A 22950-nucleotide genomic window follows, 5' to 3' on the forward strand; every position below is an offset into this window, starting at 1 on the left:
TTTTCCCTCCTGTCTGCTCCCCCGAGTCCTTCCTGATAATGCATGCAGAGTGGAATTCCCTAGTTTTGTTCTGATCTGCTTACTTCAGTCTTCAGTGCTTCTCCACTCCTAACCATACTAAGTTCAAGTTCTCATCAGTGTGGACCCAGCCTACCTTCCAACTGTATGTGTGCTTCGCTTTAATTGTGAAGCATACAGAAACCTTATTCAGGCAGATCTTGTACTTGTCTAACTCAGGCAATAGAAACCACCTTCCATGTTCTCACATCTATTAAAATCCTACTTATTCTTCACAACCTGGCTTAGGCAGGACTGAGGATCACAGGACAGGAGCTTCTGAGTAACTGAGGCTAAGCACACACTCTGCAATACGGAGATCACAATCTATCATGAAGTCATGGTATAACGCAAAAGTTCTTGGCACAAAAATTACCTTCTCTTTCTACCCAATTTACATTTGTTAAACCAAAATGCTGCATGTCCCCACCCATTTTGAAATTCACACAAATTGTCATTTATGTAAAAATTTATTTGACCAAAATGTAGAAAAAGTGATACTATTACATATGATACAGTCGCAAGAATCTAAAGAAGAGTGTGGATTTTATTCAGCTGCACAGTTTGCTAGTGTATCTCCTGGGTAGTGTGATGCTTAATAAATAGGAGTGAGGGGCAGGGGATTTGGATAAGCTGGAAGCAGGGTGAATTTAGTCAGAATTGTAAACTCAAGTTGGTCCCCACACTGTTGGGGAAATGTGGAATGTTTCAGCTCTGAGATGTTAACCGAGAAAGCAAAAATAAAACAAAGCCAAAATGTGCAGCCCCTGCCTAAAAGTTCTCCATATCCAGTTTCATCAGGAGTTTCTTGGTCTTTTATTAACTTGGTCCCAAAGAAGGAATTCAAATCTTGGATAATTTGCCAGTCCCTGAAGGATGGAGATGAAGTCAGGCCAAATTATTTTTCTATATCTACTTTGCTGCCAGAGAGACCCCTTCTGCCCAACATGTTTGTTGACAGAAAAAAAAAAAAAAAACAGAAAACAACACTTCTGTGTAATTTATGGATGGCTAGCAGTCTTTTTGATATGGCTGACCCTAACAGGACTGTACTGCACAGTATTCCTGCTCAGGTATGGCCCCAAGAGCCGTCAAGCTTGGGTCATTATTAGAATAAGACACTTGCTCATCAGAGGACAACTTTAGAATGAAAGAAAAATGTAGAACATAGCATCAAGGATCATCCAGGCAATTCCTGGGTAAATATTATGACTATTTCCCAAGCACTGTCAAGCTGACTGCTCCAAGGATATGTATTCTGCACAGTGGAGTGTGGAGAAGGGCGGGACGACTAGGTTTATCTATGTGTGGTTTATGGTTTCCCACGTTGGCTCTTTTTTTGGCTCTGGATGGGAAATCCCCACCCATTTTAATGTGGTGGTCCCTAGCCTCCTGTAACCTGGCCAACAGTGACCCAGAACCGTTACACCCGTTAGCATCTTAAATCAACCCACGACTAGACATCGGAGCCTATTCTTGAAAGGTGGGGTTGACTATATTCCCAGGAACCAAAAGCCCTCCATCTGAAGGGAGTGTGCTCAGTATGAAACGCCCTGCCTACCTTAGGAATAAATGCAACTTAAGGATAAAAGTAGAGCTGAGAAAGCTGGTGCCATTTGGAAATTAAAAAAAAAAAAAAAAAGGAATTAGATTTAACTGGTGCCCAAAGCTTCTCTGATACAAAATATTTGGTCACATATTCATAATTTGCTTGAAATCCCAGCAAAGCGAAGATACAATAACAAAAGAAACTTCTTACAAAAGAAGAGAAAGACATGGAGCTCTAGAATTTCTGTTGGAACAAGACTCTTCCGGTTCTGGTTATATACAGTTAAGTTCATTTAGTGTCTGATCCAGTGTCTGATGTAGGCCCACGTTCTCTTCTTTGGCCTGGGCAAGTTTTTCTGGTGGAATCAAGAGGGGAGGGAAAAATGAATTAACAAGCATCTTTGTTAAAGGGGAAACAAACAAACAAAAGTCTCTAAACCTCAAACTACCAAAGTGCAAATCATAGAAGAGAAAATACTCTATTTTAATTAGAGCAGAATACCACAGAATAATGGGGACCGAGAACCAGATTTTGAAGTCAAGTTTGCAAGATAAAATACAAGGTGCCCACTTAAACTGAGTTTCATACAGACCACAAATAATGTATCCCTAACACTGCATGAAATATACTTAGGCCAAAAATATTACTGCTTTGCCTGCCTAAAATTCAAATTTAACTCAATGTCCTTATTTTTATTTGATAAGTCTGGCAACTCCAGAGTCACAGCACCTGGATTTAAGCTCTGGTCGCACCACTGAGGCAAACGAGTTAGCTTTCCAGGTCTGCTTCCCTGGATGTCAAACTGGGAAATAACCTCAGCGTGTGACATGGGGAATAAATGAGAGATCCTTCAGAACTTATGAAATGCTATACAAACTTAAGATATCAGTCCTAGTTTTGGGTGCTAAGTTTCCCCCCTGATGCCAGTTAATGAGTGGCTGACTCACGGTAGGAAAATGTGACCCTGTAACCCCTCTTTCCTGTGGAGCTTCTGGGAATGGCTGTCTTAAATTCCAGGCATAATTATGTCATTGTGTCTGTGTACCCAGAGCAATGGAGCCAACCCCCAGGTAAATGCAACCCTCAGGTAAAGTCAAATTTCATAACTGAAATTTAAGCCAGACGACAGGAATGTTTCTGAGTAATTGAACTGATACAGGAAAAAAAAAAATGATGGGGCACATTCCAGTGGCTTGGGAGGCTGAGGCAGGAGGATCACGAGTTCAAAGCCATCCTCAGCAAAAGTAAGGTGCTAAGCAACTCAGTGAGACCCTGTCTCTAAATAAAAAATTCAAACAGGGCTGGGGATGCAACTCAGTGGTTGGGTGCCCCTGAGTTCAGTCCCTAGTACTGCCCCACCCCCCCAAAAAAAAGAAAGGAAAAAAAAAATCCCACTAAGAATGACAGAGCTCGAGGACTGGTTTGCAATTGAACAATGGCTGATAAGGGACCAGGCCTGAGTCATTAAAATACTGAAGAAAAAGCAAAATACCTCCTAAAATGTGAGATGATCGACATGGGCAAGGGTTCCAACTCACATCTCACTGCAAACCCTGAAGCCACTTCACCCTGGCACCTGGATTCCCTGGCTTCTGTTTTTATTATATTAGGTATGAGATGAAATGGCTTTCCCTTCAAGTGTTAACTGTCCTTTAGAATTGTGACAAGGCTCACGGACGATCAACAGGTAGTAGCACTGGTCTCTGGGAATGAAGCTCCACCCAGGTGTGGGTTGGTAGAGACTGGACAGCAGGTGGGTGGTGTTTTCAAAGGGTGGAGGCTACCCATGTCTGGAGAAATCCCAGCAATGAACGGAGCAAACACAAACCACCCCCTGGCGTCTGATCTTTCAAGAGCACAGGTGAGGCGAGTGGCAGCTGATGGTAGGCAACTGGCTCAGGATAAAGGGAAGGAGGACAGAGGCTGGAGTAAAGGACATGGGCCACTGGGGGGTGAGTATAAGGAATCAGGACAGAAGTTCCCATCTGACTTTAAAACCAGAGGAGGAGGAACAAGCTACAGTGACCCCAAACTGATGATCTAATTGGAGATTTTCATGCCATCTCCAGGTTCAAAGGACAGCCAGGGAGGTGTGGCCTGGACAAAGTGCCAGTGTTTCTGGGATACTCTGAGGTGGTATCAGGAGATGGTGTGCAGGAGAGAACAACTATCTGAAATTTGAGTCTTGGGCAAATCTGAGTTCTGGTCACTTTAAGCATGAACTTTTAATCCCACAGGCCATCTTCACGGCCTAACCAGAGTTAGGGTTAAGTAGAAGGGAAGGGGCAGATTTTAGGATCTCGGGCACCTTGCCTGGAGTCAGGAGATGATAATCTCACTCCTGTGTGTGTGTGTGCGCGCTCACGGAGACCCTGGACCTAGGGCTTTGGGCATGCCCTGCCCTGCTTTTGGAGACAGAGCCTCACTAAATTGCTAAGGCTGGCCTTGAACTTTCACTCCTCCTTCCTCAGCCTCCCAAGTTGCTGGGATTACAGGCTTGGGCCACAGTACCTGGCTGACTCCCCCCCCCCCACTTTTTTGAAATGGTCTCACTCAGTTGCCCGGGCTGACCTTGAACTTGTAATCCTCCTGCCTCAGCCTCCAAATAGCCGGGATGGATTAACAGGCTTGTGCCCCATCAACCCGTGGGATGTTCATTTTTTTGTGGGGGGCTGGGAACAGAACTTGGGGCCTCACACATGCCAAACCAGCAGCTCTACCCCTGTGCCACACTCCCGCCCCCCAGGGCGCTCTTCAGTCCCCTGTGAGTCAGCTTTCTAAGGGCAGTGTGTAGAGGTGAACTTCGCTGGTGAACTTGCTCCTGAGGGCAGGAGCTGGATCAGTGTCCCGTGGACAGTGGAGACATGGGGAAGACTGGTCAAGAGTATAACAGACAGAACGAACGAGAAGAGGAGGGACCAGGAGACAGGACGCCACTGCCGCAGTTTGAATGCGTAGCTCGCACCCCATTAGGGGTGGCCCCATTTTGGACACAGACCTGCGCCTCCGCAGGTTCTGCCGACTCTGTTAAGATGCCCAAGGGGCTTGGAGAGAGGAGTCTCCATTAAAACAATTTCTATTTAAGGCGAAATGACTGGCATTCAGATGCACTTAGCTCATGCCACATCGGAGGGCTCAGCCGGGCTGGCTTTTGTTTTCGCATCTTCAGAAAAGAATCACGTGGGCCTGATTTTCCCTCTTGTAATGAGCTCCTCCGTGGTGAGTGAGAGCCCCCACCCACTGCCTGTTCCAGCAGGTCACAGGCACACAGCTACGACTCAAAGGTGGCAGAGAAAATGCAAAGGAGAGGGAGGAAGACGAGGGTGGCCTGTCTTTATTCACTCAGAGTCACAGACACGTCAGAAGAAGCCGTGAAAGAACAGACCAGGAGACAGGAGCCCCCGAGAGCGCAGGCCCCACAGAGGGAGGGCGGACTTCGGCATTGCTAGGGCGGCTCAGAGAGAGGTCATGTCGTTGAGAGCATGGTCCAGCTCCTCGCTGATGGCCTTGTACTTGAGCTTCTGGGCATATAGCTCATCTAGAGGGCGAAGGTCCCCAGGGAGAGAGTCAGAAGGAGAGGTTCAGGGAACAGACGCGACGGTGGGAATGGAGGGCCACAGGTGAACAGCGAGAGGAAGGAAAGAAGTGAGAAAACAGCATGAACAGGAGGAGCCAACGGCTCTGCAGGGGACGAGCCTCAATGAACCTGAAGAGAATGTGACTAGAAGTGGACAGAGCTGCCCGCACAGCTGCAGGCCCCAGGTCATTTCTGATTTCCAAGGATGTCACCCAGCCCACAGCTTACACTGGAAACCAGGCATTCTCCCTCCCATGGAAATCTCACTTCCCAAAGCAAACACAGGGACACACAGTCTGGAGAACGGCTTTGCCCCCTTGCTGGGGGAATGGCAGTCTGGGAGATTTTGTTTTAACCCCATTTCTGGAATTCCGGGCTATTTCATGAAGAACAGGGGACTGAACTTAAAATTAGAACCCTTCAACAGGCAAGGTTACGCGGGGCACCAGTCAGACTGGCAGACCAGGGTCTACTGATTGGGGTCCCTAGTCCTCTGTATTTCCTTTCTCTTACATTGAGATACGCTTCAAGCTCTCTGGGAGAGAGTCCGTAAAAAATGCAAAGCATTTCCAAAAAATGCCAGGCATCTCTGTGAAATGAGCAAGTTGAAGAAATTCCAAAGACTCCCTCCCTCTGCACTTCACTGACACAAAGCCCAGCTCAGCCCCCGCGGAATCACCCCCCGCTGTCCACCAACTGTCCCTGCATATGTCACGCAGGGGGAGCAGGACAAATACTCTTAGATGCCAGTTTCATACCTTCCAGGTCGTCGATCGTCTTTTCCAGTTTGGCCACTGTTCTCTCTGCAAATTCAGCGCGGGTCTCGGCCTGGAGGAGAGGAGAGTCAGACCAGGACCAGGGCTCCGGGGAGCCCAGAGGACAGAGCTGGGGGGCCACACCACACTCACCTCCTTCAGCTTGTCAGACAGAAGTTTAATTTCTTCTTCATATTTATCCTCCTTTTCAGAGTACTGCGGGAGACACCAAAACATGGCTTTGTAAAAAAGAGGGGCACAGGCAGACAGGAACGCAAGTCCCCCGTTCTTTGGAGAAGATTGAGCGCCTGATACCCGAGAGCATGCTCAGGAGCCAAGCCCAGGCCGCGCCTTTCAGGAGGAGGGAGGTGGCCCTGAGCTGGGCCTGAGCTCATCACCCACCCATGTTCCCAGGGAGTAGGGCGCACGGGTCTCTGGGAATGCATGCCCCTACGTCTGTCCACCAGCTCCCCCAAGGCAGAGCCTGCCGGAGTCGGTTCTGTGTACTCATCTCCCAGTGCTTGTCCCTGACTGTGTCCCCAGCATGACATGCTCCTTTCCCCTTGGCTTCATGTCAATCATCTCAGGTTAATATCACTAACATTTAAGAACTGCCTGCCATGGTCCTGCCACCGTCCATCACGGCTAGATATCCTCAGTCCCATTTTCCAGATGACAAAAGGGCCATGGAAAGGTAAGTATTTGTCTAGGGTCACGTAGCTATAAAGTGACAAAGCCATGAGTTGAGCCCAACTTTGGAATTTGTGTTTCTGGCCGGAATCACAGGGGTACCCTTGTTTTTCTTGTCTTCCATGCTGGGGATGGAACCCGGGGCCTCATTTACGCTAGGCAGGAGCTCCACCACTGAGCCACACCCCAGCCATGCCTTTTTTAATGTCACCTCAGTGACACTTTTCCTAAATTTCTAAGGTCCCTCTGTTGAATTTTCAAAGAACTATAACTTTATTATTTTTTGGTAGCGGAGGACTGAACTCGGGGGAACTTAACCACTGAGCCACATCCCCAGCCCGTTTTTTATTTTGAGACAGGGTCTTGCTAAGTTGCTGAGGCTGAACTCGCCATCCTCCTGGCTCAGCCTCCCAGGCCTCTGGGATTACAGGCATGTGCCACCATGCTGTCAAGAACTACAACTTTATCAGTCTCTTTTACTTTACTACATTCTGAGCTCTTCCAGAGCAGAAACCATACATAAGATCACTGTGACAGCTCTGTCCCTGGCTAAGACCACATCTGGCTCGCACACTGAACTGCATTTATTCACTACATATGCTGGGATCAAACATCCACCAGTCACATGTTGGTATGGGAGACCCTGCCCTAAACAAGATAGATGCTGTCCCTTCTTAAAACTTAGAGTCCAGCAAGGAAAGCATACATCAATTGGGTCATTATAATAAATGTGACAGGGCTGGGGTGAGGCTCTGTGGTGGAGTGTTTGCTGAGCACACACAAGGCCCTGAGTTCCGTCCCCAGCACCGCAAATAAATGACTAAGTAAACGTGATAAGCCTAACACCAGGGATAGAAGCAGGGGGGCTCCACAGCAGAGAACCCCATAACCTGGCTGAGATATCAGAAGCGTCTTTGAAGGGGCGAAGTGTAAGCAGAGATCTAAAGGATGAACAGGGTTATCAGGCAAAGGGGACGAGGAGGCCACCACAGGCTGCGGGGACAGCTGCTTCAAAGAACTGGAGGGGACGCGAGGACAAGGAATGTCCATGAAGCTTAAGTTCTGTGCACCTGGAAAGTGGCAGGAGGGAGCCTGCGGAAGAGATGAGGCTGGAGCTCATCAGGCTGGGCCACCAAAAAGGGTGGACAACGCTTCTCATGGGGTCTGCTCTGCAGTGACTGACTGCTCTGGGCACTTTCAACCTAAAAAGCCAATTCCACCTGCATCATGGATATCTGGAGGAACCGGAGGACGCAGGCAAGAGCGAGGCCTGGTGCGGCTCTCCATTTATTTGGTTTTGCTCGGATCCTCCTAAGAGGATCCTTACCAGGTACCACGAGATGGAAATCAAAGATGGTGCTAAGACCCTCACAGAAGAGGACCCAAGACCTGTCAGGAGAAATCCAGCCACTGACAGCTCTTTCTGGAGAGGACCACCCTGGCTGCTGGGCACCCAAGGTACTATTAACAAGTAAAGGTCAGATTCCTGACACCCTGGCATGTTCCTGAAGAAACGAACAAAGTTCACCACGTCACCCTCCAGCTCGAGCCAGCCACCAACCTTTTCAGATGCAGCCTCAAGCGATTTCAGATTGTTAGTGACATTCTTGAGTTCTTCTTCCAGGTCCCCACATTTTCTACAATGAGACAAAGAACATGTGTGTTTTATCTTGCCAAGCTGCAGGCAATTCCTTTAAAAGAAACTTTCAAAAGGAGCAATCCACGCTGCCCAGGGCCCCCAGAAGGAATGTGGGAAAAATGTGAATGGATTTTTCTAGATGTGATGCTGTGTACTTATCAAAACCCCATCGTACCGGGCAGAGGCAAGGCGGGCCAGGAGCTCTTGGAGGGTTTGTAAAGCACTCCTGGACTTCCGCCCAGGGCAAGGCAACAGGACTGTGAAACTGGTGATGACCGAGGCTGACTCCGGAAGGTGGAAGAATGAGATGGAGTGTGGGGGCTGGGGGGGCAGCGAGCAGAGCTTACACGGGACACTCCAGGAAGCAAGCTTGGAATGGGTTTGTGAAACCAGATCTCTCTCAGCTCTGCAGGACGCTCTCTGGAGCTGGATTCCTCATCCAAGGCCAAGGGAGGAAGTGTTTTGATTGTTGCAACTTGTGCGATTCTGGTCAAGCTTCTCACCTCCCCGCCAGGAACGTGTCAGGGGCCCAACACTGACGCCAGGAGCAGAGCCCCGAAGCGCTAAGGCGCAGCCTGCTCTCTACACTCTCAGCCCCTGAGCTGGCCTCGCTGGGAAAACGGGACTTCTGCGCTACCACCTGTCACACTGCTCTTCCCCAGTATCTTCCTGGGAAGAGAAGACGTGGGCAATGCTTCCTGGGGCATGAAGACAGGACACTATGGATGCAGAAGGAGGGAGGAGGGCTGGGCTGTCGCTCGGCTGGTGGAGCCTTGCCTCATGTGCACAAGCCCTGGGTTCCACCCCCAGCATCACCAAAAGAAAAAAACAAAAGGAGGGATGAGCCAGGAGTCCAGGTGCCCGCCCACGGGCACAGAGGCCCGGCCAGTGTCAACTCCCAGCACAGCCACCTCCCTCGGGTTCCACCCAGGGAGCCAGCGGGCCCACGCAGTCCTGTTCTGCCACTCACAGTTCAGACACCTCCGCACGCTCCTCTGCCCTCTCCAGCTCGCCCTCCAGGATGACCAGCTTCCGAGCCACCTGCAGGGACAGGAGGGCCCCGCTGAGACCCATCCCCACCTCTCCCCACCGTCCAGTCGGAAGCGCTCTCCCCAGTAGGTGGCAGGCCACGCAGGCCAGGCGCACCAAGGGGCCTTCTGCTGGCCCCCCTCACATCATGGTGGGCCCAGAGGGAACCGCGACCCTCGCACAGGCCCCAGGGGTGAGGCAGACGAGGAGCAGGAGAGAGCTGGACCAGGGGGAGGAGAGAGAGGGACCACAGGACACAGCTGGGGCCACCATCTGCAGCTTTGGCCAAACTGTGCCAGAACATCGGACCCACGTGAGTCGATCCCTTGGCTTCTCCAGCCAAGTTGGACGAGTGACCACAGGACTTCTTGGCATCGTGCAAGATACAGTTTCCTAGCCAAGGGGCTGTCACTGCAGAAACAGATGTGCACCCAGAAGGCCGGCGGTCCTAACCCGGGGCTTCCTCCGGCCCGCGGTCCTCGCTATCGGCAGCGCCATTTCCTCCCACTTCCTGCCCCCGTGGGACCCGCTCACCTCCTCGTACTTGCGGTCGGCCTCCTCGGCGATGTGCTTGGCCTCTTTGAGCTGCATCTCCTGAATCTCCATCTTCTCCTCGTCCTTCATGGCGCGGTTTTCTATCACCTTCATTCCCCTGCAAGGAGCGAGCTCAGGATGAGCCGTGCGCTCGCCCACCCCGCCCCGGGCTCTCCTGCCCTGCGGTCACCGGGCACCACCGGTCACGGAGCTGCAGATGAAGCCGGCCGCCAAGCTCACGGCCACGGCCCCTCTGCTGACTGCCTTGACCTGCAACCGCCCCGCGAAGTGGCTCCATCACCCCCAGGCCCAGAGGTCATGCGAGTCGCAGAAGGTCACAGGGCCAGTCAGTGGCAGAGCTGGGACCGAAGCCGGCCGTCTGGCCCCGTCTGTGCGCTCCTTCTAGACTCTTCTCAGGAACGTAAGGAGGCATGTGGTCACCACATGCCAGCTGTCACTACGGTGCGACCAGAGGGCCCTGCCAGTGGCTGTGGGAAGCTGAGTAGGAGCCACGGACAGTGCTGTGGTCGGCTACAAAAGGCTTTCCAGGAGGGGACGTGGCTGTTGGGGACAGAGCGTACGTAAGAAGAGAGGCCACAGTGAACATGAGGGAAAGGGAGCCCGCCGTGGGGGACAGGCCCGCAGAAGGCCCCGAGGATGGGCAATGTGGGAACCTGGCGGTCAGGGGGCTGTCTGAGTGACAAGCTGAGGTGTTTATGCAGAGGGGACACGGGACCGAGGGTTTCAAGACAGGACGTAATAAAATGACAGCCAGCCTGCCTGGGAAAGCCGGTGAGGGGCAGGCCCGGCGAGCCCCTGCCGGAAAAGCCCCAGCCCAGCGAGCTTCAGGGACATGTGAGCACCAACAGGAGGCCACAAGTGGAGAGTGCCACCCCTGAGCTCCCGGCCAGGTCACAGAGTGGGCGCTGAAAACACTGTCAAGTGACCTTCAGGCTGTGTGCCGGCTCTCACCCCTAAGGTGGCTCGTCACTGTGTACACCCCATATCCCCAATCCGAAAAGTCTGAGATCCCAAACACCCTGGTCCCCTCATTTGGGACAAGGGACACTCAACCTGCACCGATCAGGTGAGGATGAAGGGGTCTGAACGACAGGGATGCACTTAGAAAGGACGCATCCTGGGGACAGCTGATCCTTCCTGCGACTCCGCTGGCTGACCAGGAAGTCGGGGAGGAACAGATAAGTGACAGACTCCGGAGAGGAGGCCCACCAGGACTACGTGTCATTGATGTGTGCCATTCTCGCCACTCCCCTCCGTCCAGGAAGCACTTCACTCTGGCCTTCGCCACCACTCTCAGCCATCAAAACGCCCTGCTCGGGTGCAGGGCCTGGCCCTGGCACGTCAGGGGCTCGCTGGAATGTTTGTTGAGGGAAGACCCCTTGTGACACTGAGATCAGAGTGACTTGCTCAAGGCCCTGTGGTAAGGGGCAGGGGAAGGACCTCCAGCCCCAAGAGTAGAATCCTTTTAACCAAAGCAGCAGCGTCCCCCAAGGGTGACGCTCAAGGCCTCTCTGGTGACGTGCTGCAGACAAGCAAGCGGCCTTGACCTTCCCAGGCTCAGTGTGGCGTGGGGAGGCCCTCTGAGTAAGACGTCCAGCAGGTGTGACCACGAGCTCGGGCCGAGGCCAATCCAGGCCCCGGGCACCACCGAAAGTGCCTCTCCATTAGATCCTGGTCACTCTGTGGCTGCCTGAGCCGCCACCCTGTCCATCTATGGCGAGCAGGGGCCGCGGCGGCCTGTTCCCTCCCCTGGCTGTGCCACGGCCGGGGAAGAAGCGTTCGCCTCAAAACCTGCAGTCAGCCTCCCGGGTCCCCAGACGGAACCTGCTGCTTCATGACCAGGAGCCCCATCAGAAATGAACCCTGCGGGGAGCTTACACTGGAAAGCCCTCTTGGTGGACGGGTCAAGTGAGGATTCTGGTGACCATGTGGCAGAGACGCAGTGACCACTGGCCCGGCCCACACCATGGCCGCACAAGGAGCCCATTTACCACCGCACAGAGACCGCTGCCTCCCAGAGCCGCACAATCTGCCCTCAGTCCTCCAGAGCCAAGGCGTGCCAGAGGACGGTCCTGCTCCCAGGACAGAGCGCCCTGTGGAGGCCCGGATGCTGCAAATGCTATGGGGGCGGCCCCATCCGTTGTAAGGACATCAGTGGCGCTGGTCCCTGAGACACAGCTGGCACCACCCCGTTAACATCTGCAGATGGCCTTTACAGTTCTCATTTCCCATTTTTCTTTTTGCACAGCATTAGGGATGAAACCCAGAGCCTTGGACATGCTGGGCAAGTCTCTACCCTGAGCTAGGCCCCAGCCCCTTTTATCTTTTTATTTTGAGACAGGGCCTTACTGAGTTGCTGAGGCTGGCCTCAAACTTGCTGTCCTCCTGCCTCAGCCTCCTGAGTAGCTGGGATTACAGGTGTGCGCCACCACACCCAGTTCTCCCTCTTTTCACACTGCCCTGAAAACCGATGTCGCAGGAACACTGAAGAGAGGTACCATGGCTTTCTAAGGAAGTATCCCTCTGCAAACTGACCGCTGCTCTTTTTGCTTTTCTCTGGGAGGTCAGCAGTGTGATCCCCAATTCACGGAGGCCACCAGGCCCAGTGTCCTCACCTCTCGCTCTCATCCGCAGCCTTTTCTGCCTCCTCCAGCTTCTGCAGGGCGGTGGCCAGCCGTTCCTGGGCCCTGTCCAGCTCCTCCTCCACCAGCTGGATGCGTCGGTTGAGAGCTGCCACATCACCTTCGGCCTGGGGAGGTCACAGGTGCGGGCAGGTTAAGAAGCAGCCACCCGGCAAGAGCTCCCGCCTCCCCTCTGCTGACCGAGTCCCAAAGGCCACCCGAACCCCCAGAAGGAATCCATCCTCTCTTGTCCGGAGAATGTAAAATGACACATCTTCCCCGAAAACATCAGGAGACAGCCAGCCCGCAATCAGGGGACGGCCAGTCAATACTGAAGAGGGACGATAGGTGGGAGATGCGTCAATGAAAATAATGACAGGGACAATAAAAGGCGCACACTCTGTGACCTGGGACCCCGGTGCAGGCCTTTCAGGCAGCTCAGAACAGAGCCCCATCGGGGTGTGGCTCTCCTGTGAAAAAGACACTGAGTGTGTCACCAGGGCCGACCGCAGGACTCCCAGGAGGCAAGGCCCTTGGTGACCTGGCTTACCACGTCCCACCAAGCCCTGCCGCCACACACCCGAACGGCAAGACTCTGCACACACGGAAGCCGGACGGGCCGGCCCTGACGAGCAAGGCGGTGGCAGTGGGCAGCACAGCTGGAAATGTCCTGGATGGCGTCTGGCAGAGACCGTGGGACAAAAGGGCACAGAAAGGAAAGATGTGGCCACAGGCGCGGAGAGGTGTCTGGACGCTGCTACTGCCCGGCCTTCCAGGGTGTTTTCACCCATCAAGGAGGAAGCTTGGCCAAGGGCGTAAAAGCAGGAACTCTGGGTCAAAAAGCGCCAGGTCGAATCTGGGCCTTGCCACCCGCAGCCAGGTGGCCTGGGGCAGATTGCGTCACCTCTCTGAGCCTCTCTCCCGCAGAGCCTGATGACCTCACAGGACTGCCATGAGGGCTGTCACTGCAGGGCATTGGCCGGCTCAGCCCTGACACGTGGGAAGGGCCACGCTGCCCTTAGAGTCTCACATCTCACCCATTTTACAGATGGGGGCACCAAGGGCCCTGCTAGGGGAAGTGGTTCTGTTCAGTGACTCAGAGCAGGACAGGGATGGAGCCCTGGAGCCCTTGCTTTCCCAGCCCCACATCCCTCTGGGGAGGGGGACTTCCGCCAGGCCAGTGGGGCGGGCATGGCCACCCTTGGAAAGGAATGCTGAGATAGTCACACAGGGCCAACCAAGGGGCGAAGCCACAAACCTTCTTCCTATCTAGACAAGAAATCTCTGAAGTGGGAAAGACTATAAAAATGACTGGGAACCACGCCCTGCTGGCCGGAGTCTATACATCAGAAAATAGAAGTCACTGAACCAGGAAGGTCTGCGGCCAGAGCCCCCCGCAGCAAGGACACACCCACGGGGGCTTCTGACTGCTGCGCCCCTGAACCAGCAATGTGGAGAGCCGATGAGGACGGCTGAGGGACAGTCTTTAGAAATACCACCTTTTGGGCTGGGGTGGTAGCTCAGCGGTAGAGCGCTTGCCTCGCATGTGCAAGGCCCTGGGTTCGATCCGCAGCACCACATTAAAATAAATAAGTAAAATAAAGTTATTCTGTACAACTACAAAAAAAATTGATTAAAAAAAAGGAAAGAAATACCACCCTTTGGGGCTGGGGCTATCGCTCAGTTGGCAGAGGTGGCTTCGCATGCACAAGGCCCTGGGTTCAATCCCCAGCATTGCCACCAAAAACAAAAAAAGTCACCTTTCAGTGAGGAGGGTTTTTTGTTTTTTGGATGCTGGGGAGGGAACCCAGGGCCTCTCACATGCTAGGCAAACACACCCGCGGAGCCCCACGCCAAGCCCGGGCATCTCTCTTAACTGCACGACTCTGACCAGCACTGGTCTGTCCAGCACCACTCGGCAACTCGGGGAGGAATCTGGGGTTGGTTTGTTTTCCTTCAGTGGTTTTCAGGTGTGCGATCAACACCGCTAATTCCAGAACTTTCCCTCCAAAAGAAACCTATCCTGAAGACACAGGAATTGATTTTTAGGATCACACAGAGGTACCTGATTCACAAACTGTCTAAAAAATTAACTAGTGAGCAGCCACGCTCTGAAATCAAGAGCCCTGAGCTGCGCACACGCGCGCGCACACACGTAGGTGCTGCCTGCACAGGCGTATATATGGATTTTTGAAAAACTGCTAGTCACTGCTAGTCATCCTGGGCTCCACCCCTTCCTGCAATCAAAGCCTTCCACACTCTACAAAGGGTTTTCCTTATAAGGTAAAAGAGGCTTGCTAGATACATGTGGCAAAGAAACAGGAAGACGTCAGTTAATCACACAAAAATCTAAATGAAACCAGCTGTTGGGAGGCAGGCCCAGAATCCTGCCACATGCCGGCTCCTGGCTTTCTCTACAAGAGACTCGGGTTTTTTGTTTTTTTTTTCCCTCTCTCTCCCAGTTCTTTTCCCTGAATCACCAATCACCTTCAGGCTTCCTCTCTCCAGACCTACAGAAGCATCTCTGTAGAGTGAACTTTAAAGAAGCCCCAAACTTTCCAAAAATATCCACCCTCCCCACCGGATTGTCTCACTCCCAAGTCTTGGCTCAGGGCTGAGGGCCATTTTGGAGCAGAAGTAATTGTCCTCCTGTGAGATGCCTTGGGGTGAGATCAGAGGAAGGGTTAGGAGGCTCTGGTGTGTGAAAGAGGCCAGAGCAGCTACTGTTTGGGGGCTGACACGGTTTCCAATGTCTCCTCCAGCCAGAGAGCCCTTACAGGATCAGAGGCTGCAAGCCAGGCCAACACAGAAGGCCCTGGGAAGGGCCAGCCCCAGCCTGGACTGCCCCAGGACTGCCATGCAGAATCTTTCCTTTTCTGGGATCTCCACCCTGAGCCCCGAGTCCCTGTCCCCCAGCTCTCAGGTCCCCGGGGCTTCCACTGCCCCTGCCCCACACACCCCTTGTCTAAGTCCCAACAAACTCTAGACCCTGCCTAGTCCCAAGGCGGCCTGTCAGCTTGGCCCGGCCCAGGAGCCCCCTGGAATGCTAACCACACTTTTTTGTTTGTTCCTCTTAAAGACTCTGAACTCTTCTAGGGCTGGAGGGAGGGGAGAAAAACGAATTGAGCACCTACTATGGGCCAGAGCCACACAGAGCTGGTAAGTACTTTGAGATGGGATTAAGATCCAGATCTGTCCCCAAGTCCCAAGTGTTGCCACCGTCTCTCCCGAGGGGCAGTCAGGGATGGAGAAGGGGTGCTGCGGCTCCCTTCTCTTTCAGACTTGTGCTCCCTCTCGCTCCCTCCCGCCAACGTGCAGCAGAAGCATACAGTAGGTGCTCAAACGATCACAGGTGGAGGGCCCCTCGCGAACATTCCAAGGGCCTTCTGGACGAAGGCGGGGTCCCGCGGCCCTGGCTGCCCCAGGGACCAGCTGGAGAGAAAGGCCGGCGGCTCAGGGCTGCACTTCCGCCCCCTGCCAGGAGCAGACACGTCGCCGCCGCGCCCCTGGGAACGGCTGGGAAAGTTCAGCGGGAGCCGGGAAGCCACCGGGGAAGCGAGAAGCGCGCCGCCCCCGCCCCCCGCCCAAGTCCAGCCGGCCGGCCCAGCCCCAGACAATGGGAGCCGGCCTTGCCTCCCCCGCGCCCCGCCGCCTGGTCCAGTAGCCGAGCCCCTCGGCCGGGGACTCCGCGCCTGCCCGGACCCGGAGCCCAGCGCCGCGCACCCCCTCCTCCACCTCCCCAGCGGGGGCTGCGCACCCCTCCGCCCCATCCCCCCATCTCCCGCCCGGCCGGCCTCGCCCGCCCCGGATGCAGCGCCCCCTCCGCGGCCCCAGCCCGGGAGGGAGGATGGCGGCGGAGGACAGGGGGACTCGGCGGGCGGCGGCCGGGGAGCGGACGCGGGGGCCGCGATCGGGGAGCGGCAGGCCGGAGGGCGCCAAGGCGGGCTCCCGGCAGTGACCGCTGCAGCCGGGCGCGCGGGAGCGGGAGAGAAAGGAGAGCGCGCGGCTGGGGGTGCGGGCGCCGGGCGCGCGGGGCTCTCACTTTTTCGCGCCGCTCGCGCTCGCCGTCCAGCTCCCGCTGCAGGCCCTGAGCGCGGTCCTCCGCCTCGTCCGCCTGCTGCTGCAGGGCCTGGATCTTGCGTTTCACCGCCTCCAGGGAGTTGAGGCCGGCCATGGCGCGGAGGCGCGGGGGCGCACGCAGCGGGCGATCGGCTGGGCTCGGCTCGGCTCTGGCGAGAGCTACAGCAGCCGCGCCCCGGCCCCCCAGCCTTTGCCTGCGCCGGGCCGCCCCCGCCTCTCCCCGCCCCCCGGCCCCGCTGCCGTCGAGGCGATGAGGTCACCGGGGCCGGCCGCCGACGTCAGCACCGCTGGGGGAGGGCCTGACGTCGGCACCGCTGGCCGCAGCTGCTGGAAAGTGCCCCTTTTCGGGACTTATTTGGAGAAAGCGCCGGGAGGCACCGCCTTCTCCAACTGGTTCTCCTCCTCTTCCTCCAGCACTGCCCGCCCGGCCAGCCCTGGGGCTCCTGCCGGCCCTGCCGCGGGCACCCCCAGCTCTGCGCACTTACGTCGGAGGCTTTCTTCTCCGTCAGCTCCAGCTTCTCCTGCGCGTCCTTCAGGTCCTCCGAGTATTTTTCCAACTCATCCTCTGTCCCTTTCAGTTTCTTCTGGAGGTGCGTCAGCTCCTCCTCCACCTGGGGACAGATCGGGGGACGCATCAGCCTGGGGTGCCACCGTGCCCCTGCGGTACAGGGTTGGCCCCCATGTGCACAAAAGTCCTCTGGCTCTCCTCCTCTCTGGGCATGGGTTTCCTCGTCTGTAAAACAAGGATAACAATAGTACGCACCATTCAAGAAATGCGACCTGCCCAGGGGTTTCCCTTGTCCTGGGGACTAAATGTTCTTAACCTCCCTGGGGTCCCCAGTCCTGCTGGGGACTCGATCACAGCTTTGGGGGAATTGGTGTTCCCACAGGTTTTCCAGAAACACTGCTCATTCAGTTTTGCCTGACAGTTTCAGGCTTTTGCAAAACCCCCTAGTGATGTGGGTTAAGCAGGAAGGGGAACCTCATACTCTGGATCTGGACCCCTCCTCTTTCTCCTCAGTCTACCTTTCTCTAGGTCTGTACCCCACATTGTCAGCCAGGGAAACTTTCCAAAGAGTATGGCTGCCCTTTCCCTGCCCAGAACCTGCCATGGCTCCCCATTGCCTATTGCCCTTAGCCATGCCCAAGGCAGTGAATCTCAGACGTCTCCCAAAATTCTCCAAAGGGCTCGGACCCTGCACCCCAACTTGTAAACTTTGGGGGCTTAGCTAGAAGAAACCAACCCATCAAACATCATTTTATTTGAAGGCTCAGGTTAAATCTTTTCCAATGTTGCATGTTTGGTGTATGTTTATCTTAATTAAAATGTCTGCTGTCTTTTCCAAATTTTTAGTCCTTTATCTTGAGAGTCTTCCCTGGCTCCTAGTTTGAGGAGGTCCTGTCTGGGGGATACAAACCACAGGCCCCATCACCTGCATCCCCATTACCTCCACCACGCCCATCAAATCAGCTCAGACCCCACACTGCACCACCCTCCAGACTGGGGTGGCCTCATCCATCCCCTGGGCTGATCTGACTGCTGTCTCTGCTGGTCTGACCCCTGCTGTTGTCCATGCTCCTAGGGGGAGCAGGCAGCCCAAGACCCTGCCTCATTGTCCTCCTTCCAGGAAGAGGCCCAGAAAGGTGAAGTGGCTTTTCCTAGGTCACACAGTACAGAATTGGAACCCAGTTCCTCTGAACATAAACCACTATGAACTACATGCTTGTGTCCCCCCCACCCCAAACCTGTATTTTGGACCCCAATCTGGAAGGGATGGTATTTGGAGGTGGGCGCCTTTGTGATTGGATTAGGGTGAGGTGAGGTCTGGAGGGTGGAGCCCCACACGGGATCAGGGGCCTCAGAGGAAGAGGAAGGGACCAGTGTAGGAAGGTGGCTGTCCAGGAGCCAGAAGAGCCCTCCCAACAGCACACCTGCACCTTGACCTTGGACTCCCAGCCTCCAGACTGTGAGGAAGCATGGCCGTGGCTCTGTGTGTTGTTAGAGCTCCCGGGGCGGAGACCCAGCTGCAGTCCTGTCCCCCACGCCAGGGGGGCTGTCCTCCCTTCCTCCCCAACTGGCTTCTCTCCCTTCCCCCAAAGGATGGGTCATAAAGGCTCCTGTGCTTGAGACTTCTGGAGCCGGCTGATCCCACTCTCCCCCAAGAGGTAAGGTGCCGTGTGCGTGTGAGCATGTGCGTGAGTGAGTGTGCGCACACTAGCGTGAATTCTTACAAGGTCCTGCTCCTAGGCAGGGACACCCAGACTCGCAGCTCCTGAGCCTTCGGGGGTCCTGCTGCTGGGGCTTCAGCTCAGGTCACTGAGGTGCCCTGTGAGGGTCTCTAGCTGAGGTGCTGCCCAGAGCAGGGACGGATGGGTCTGCTTAAGTCACCAGGGACACCCCCCCACACACACTCCCGCAAAAATATTCAGTCACAGGAAGGTGACAGGGCCCAACCCAGTGCCAGCAGCAACTCAGACCAAAGTCAGGGTCTGCGGGTTTGGGCCTTTAACTCCAGGTAAGGAGCCTGGAGTCTGACTCCAAGTCCCAGCTATGTGACCCCTGTCCCCTTTTCTGAGCTCACTTTTCCGCTCTGACCTGGTGGCCTCTCACCACCCTGGCTTTTGAACTTCTGCCTTCATGGAGAACACGAGACAGTTTTCTTTTTCATCTTTTTAGTTGCACAGGGACACAGCACCTTTGTTTTGTGTATTTAAGGTTTTTTTTGTGGAGCTGAGGATCAAACCCAGTGCCTCCCGCGTGCCAGGCCAGCGCTCTGCCCCTGAGCCCGGGCCCAGGCCCAGCCCTAAGCCAGTTTCCTTAAAGACACTTCACAGATCAGTCCTGACCCAGCACCCCCTGTCTTCCCTCCGGATCACAGCATTTACTGGGCACCGACTGTGTGCCTGGCCGGTGTGGGGGAGGGGTTCAAACAAGGCACCCTGGGTTCCTGGCTGTGAAGATGGCTTGGCTCTGAGGACATTTGGACAAGAACTGGTGGGACTAGCAGAGGGTGGGTGGGAGGCTACTGAGCATCTCAGAGTGTCCCAGGCGTGTTACAAATGCCATCTCCCTAGAGGCCCCGTTCCAGAAGGGCAAGTCGAGTCTGAAAGGGGAATGAGGGTGTCCAGCGGGGGACGGGAGTCCCACTCTGTTAAACTAACTCGGGGGCTGGAGCCCAGGGGCAGAGCGCCTGCCTGGCATGTGTGAGGCCCTGGGTTCGATTCTCAGCTCCACACACAAATAATAAAATAAAGGTCCATTGACAACTAAAAAAAATATTAAAAAACAACAACAGCAAAACTACCTGCTTGCTGGACTGCTGGCCCAGCTGTGCCCACGGCTCCCCACCTTCTGCCGGGGGGACTCCTGCCCTACCCCCCATCCATCCCCCAGCCTGGGGCTCCCTGGAACCACCTCCCCAGAACACTGTAGGAGAGTTGTTGAATGACCCAGTGAAAGGAACCAGCCCCCCCAGGGGCGGGCGGTGGATATGCAGACCCACGCTGTGGACGGGCCCTTCCTTCTGACCCAGTTCCACTCCCAGAACACGTGCTGGGACGTGCAGCCCTGCCCCGGCAAGTTGCTGACCTTCCCTGAGCCTCAGTTTTCCAGCCTGTGAAATGGCCCGGAGGGTCATGGAGCAACTTTAGTCCATGTAAATGGGCCTTAGGGCCAGGCTGAGGCAGGATGTGGGGTCAAAGGCCACTGGTGGCGGATGTCACTGCCCTGGAGGGGAGTGGGCAGGAAGCAGGCAGGCTGGCCTTCCATGTCCTGTTCCCACTGGACCAGCAGGGATGGGAATCGGGACTTTGCTCCTTGTCCCTGAGGGTTGGGTTGGTCCCAGGTGGCTTTCTCTCTGGCTTCCTGGAGCAGAGGGTAGGCTAGGCAAGGTGACCCCTCGCCACGGCCTCCGTTCCCAGGCAGGGTGGACCACTGGCCCTGTGGGGCTCTGGCTTCCGCCTTGGGGCTCTGGGACCTTGGATTCCGTGCCTGGCCATTGGAAAACTCATGTGCCACGAGGAGGATTCCAGCGGCTCCGGAGGCTGAGGCAGGATCACGAGTTCAAAGCCAGCCTCAACTTAGCGAGGCCCTAAGCAACTCAGTGAGACCCTGTCTCAAAACAAAAGAAGGGCGGGGGATGTGGCTCAGTGGTCAAGCACCCCTGAGTTCAACCCCTTGTACAAAATAATAATAATAAAATAATAACAAAAGAAGGAATAAAACCCAGCCAGAGACTGGAGCACCGTGTCCACCTCCAGGGTCAGACAGTGGGCTAGAGGCTTAGCGGACCTTCCCTTCTAGCTCGTGGCTGCCTCTGTATCAGTCACCCACACCTTAGTGAGAATTGGAGCCACAGGCTTTGCGCTGTTCCCTGGCTAAGCTGCCCATGACGGGGCTAAAGGTTGATGGAGGGCAGCCGGCAGGCCAGGGCCCAGGCAGGACGGGTCTGTGTTTGCCAGGGAGGGGCCCCGGGAAGAGGGAAAGGAGTGTGGCCGGGAACGCTGGGGTGGAGTTGGCCCACATGGATGTGTCACTCAGGGCTGCCCTAGGGACTGGGGGGTGGGGAGGGCCAAAGAGGAAGCAGGGCGGGGCAGGAAATAGTCCCATGTGTATCGAGCCCTTCCCCAGCCAAGGCCTCCACCTGCACAGTCACCTCTGATCCTCCCATGCAGCCAGGAAGGCCCCAGTGACGTCCCCACCTCACACAGGGGCCAGCTAGGCACTGGGAGGTGAGGGCACCCCGTGACCAAACTGATGACATGAACCGGGCCTGGCTTGGGCCGGCCTGGGCACCTGGTGTGGCCGTCCTGGGGGACTCCGGGGGCTTATCCGAAGCCCTGCACCATCCCAAGGGCCCAGCAGGTGGCCCGGGATGGCGCAGCCCTGAGGAAGGGCACCCCGGGAGGCACGAGCCCCTTCCTTCCTTCTGCCATTCCCGCTGTCCAGACGGGACAAGGGACTCTTGCCCCATCCCAAGCGCCAGCCTCGGCTCAACCCGGCCCTGTCCACTGAGCCTCCATGAGCTCCCCGTGACCCCCGTCGTGAGGGTCTCCTCCCTGGAGCTCTGGGTCTGCGTGGGCTCCTGGGCTGCTGGGGTGGGACGCGGCCTCCCTCCTGCCTCGGGCCATCACCTCCTGTCCCTGGGACACCAGGACACGCTGGGATACACAGCCAGGCGGGGCTCCTCAGCTCTCCGGCCCTGGCCCAGGCCCCCCAGCCGCTCCCCCGACACCGCATGTGACAGGAGCCCTGGGCTCCGCGAGACACAGGCACAGGGTCCCCATGTCTCGCACTGCTCAGCCATCCCCTCCTCTCCACGCACACGCGTGCGCACAGACACGCACAGAGACATCTCAGGGGCTGGGTGGTGGCTGAGGGGCAGAGCGCCTTCCTGTCACAGCGAGGCACCGGGCCCATCCTCAGCACCACGTAAAAATGAATAAAAGAACAATAAAAAGACAAAGGAAAAGACACACATGTCAACACCACGTCCTCCCGAAAACCAGTCACCCAGACACACATCCCGACAGAAGCTCAGTCAGCCCCCACGCGTGCGCGCGCGCGCGCACACACACACACACACACACACACGGTCACCTCCATGCCCACACAGCCCGCCTCCCACTGTCCACAGCCCCACATCACACACCACAGGCCACACACTGACCGGTCCTCGCACACACCTCCGCCTGCCCACAGTCCCCACGGGAACACACACACACACACCCCAAAATGCTCACATGCAAACACACAACCCACAGAGAAACGTTCAAGCACACACAAACACGTGAATACAGAAAAGTCCCCACGGGCACACACTAGCACACACACACACAGATGCTCCCACACACAAATATGCACAGGCACTCAGAGGTGCGCGCGCACACACAGCCTCCCCCTGGGGCACACAGCACCTTCCCTCTCCCTGGGCTCCCGCCGGCCCTGGGGAGGCGATGTCTGGTCACTCCTGATTCCCAGCCCAGGGACACCCTCCCAGGGAAGTCCCCTCTGTCTCTGCTAGAGCATCGGCCCCGGCCCCACCCCGGCACTCAGGTACCAAAATTTCTGTGACCTCCACCCTCAGCCCAGCACCCACCGCACTTGGACTGCAGAGTGGGCACAGACAGCCAGCCGAGGCCACTCACCTGCTTACACTTGTCCTCGGCGGCTTTCTTGTCCGCCTCGGCCTGCTCGGCCCTGTCGATGGCATTCTCCTTGTCCAGCTTCAGCATCTGCATCTTCTTCTTGATGGCCTCCATGGTTGGGCTGCGGGGCTGCGGGCTGGAGGGTGAGTGAGCGGCAGGGTGCAGGAGAGGGCCTTATAGGATCGGGGTGCGCCCGCCCTCCTGCAGGGCGAGTCTTGGAGGAGGCCCAAGCCCGGCCGGCCGGGCCAGCC

General features: G+C 55.9%; 1 protein-coding gene and 1 long non-coding RNA gene across 5 annotated transcripts; one reads left to right on the forward strand and one right to left on the reverse strand.

The window, feature by feature from the left end:
* Window positions 1-508: 508 nt before the first annotated feature.
* Tpm4 (tropomyosin 4) lies at window positions 509-22855 on the reverse strand. 4 transcript variants are annotated; one of them, XM_046436501.1, is made up of 9 exons: window positions 22700-22855; window positions 17038-17163; window positions 12467-12600; window positions 9831-9948; window positions 9238-9308; window positions 8190-8265; window positions 6092-6154; window positions 5942-6011; window positions 509-1961 (listed from the first exon to the last, which is right to left on the reverse strand). In XM_046436501.1, the coding sequence occupies exons 1-9, from the start codon at window positions 22811-22813 to the stop codon at window positions 1879-1881; spliced, it is 855 nt and encodes a 284-aa protein (XP_046292457.1). In that variant the 5' UTR covers window positions 22814-22855; the 3' UTR covers window positions 509-1878. The 4 variants fall into 4 exon arrangements, with proteins under 4 accessions (XP_046292457.1, XP_046292459.1, XP_046292458.1 ...); XM_046436502.2 differs by lacking the exon at window positions 509-1961 and adding an exon at window positions 4923-5144; XM_046436503.2 differs by lacking the exons at window positions 17038-17163; window positions 22700-22855 and adding an exon at window positions 16515-16749.
* Window positions 14821-17899, forward strand: LOC124087579 (uncharacterized). Its single transcript, XR_006850150.2, has 2 exons — window positions 14821-15631; window positions 16967-17899. It is a non-coding gene; the product is annotated as an uncharacterized LOC124087579 (long non-coding RNA).
* Window positions 22856-22950: the final 95 nt, after the last annotated feature.

Source organism: Marmota monax, unplaced genomic scaffold (assembly GCF_021218885.2).
Source record: "Marmota monax isolate L192 unplaced genomic scaffold, Marmota_monax_Labrador192_F-V1.1 WCK01_AAM20220418_F8-fsc00021, whole genome shotgun sequence".
In the NCBI taxonomy this organism is placed as follows: domain Eukaryota; kingdom Metazoa; phylum Chordata; class Mammalia; order Rodentia; family Sciuridae; genus Marmota; species Marmota monax.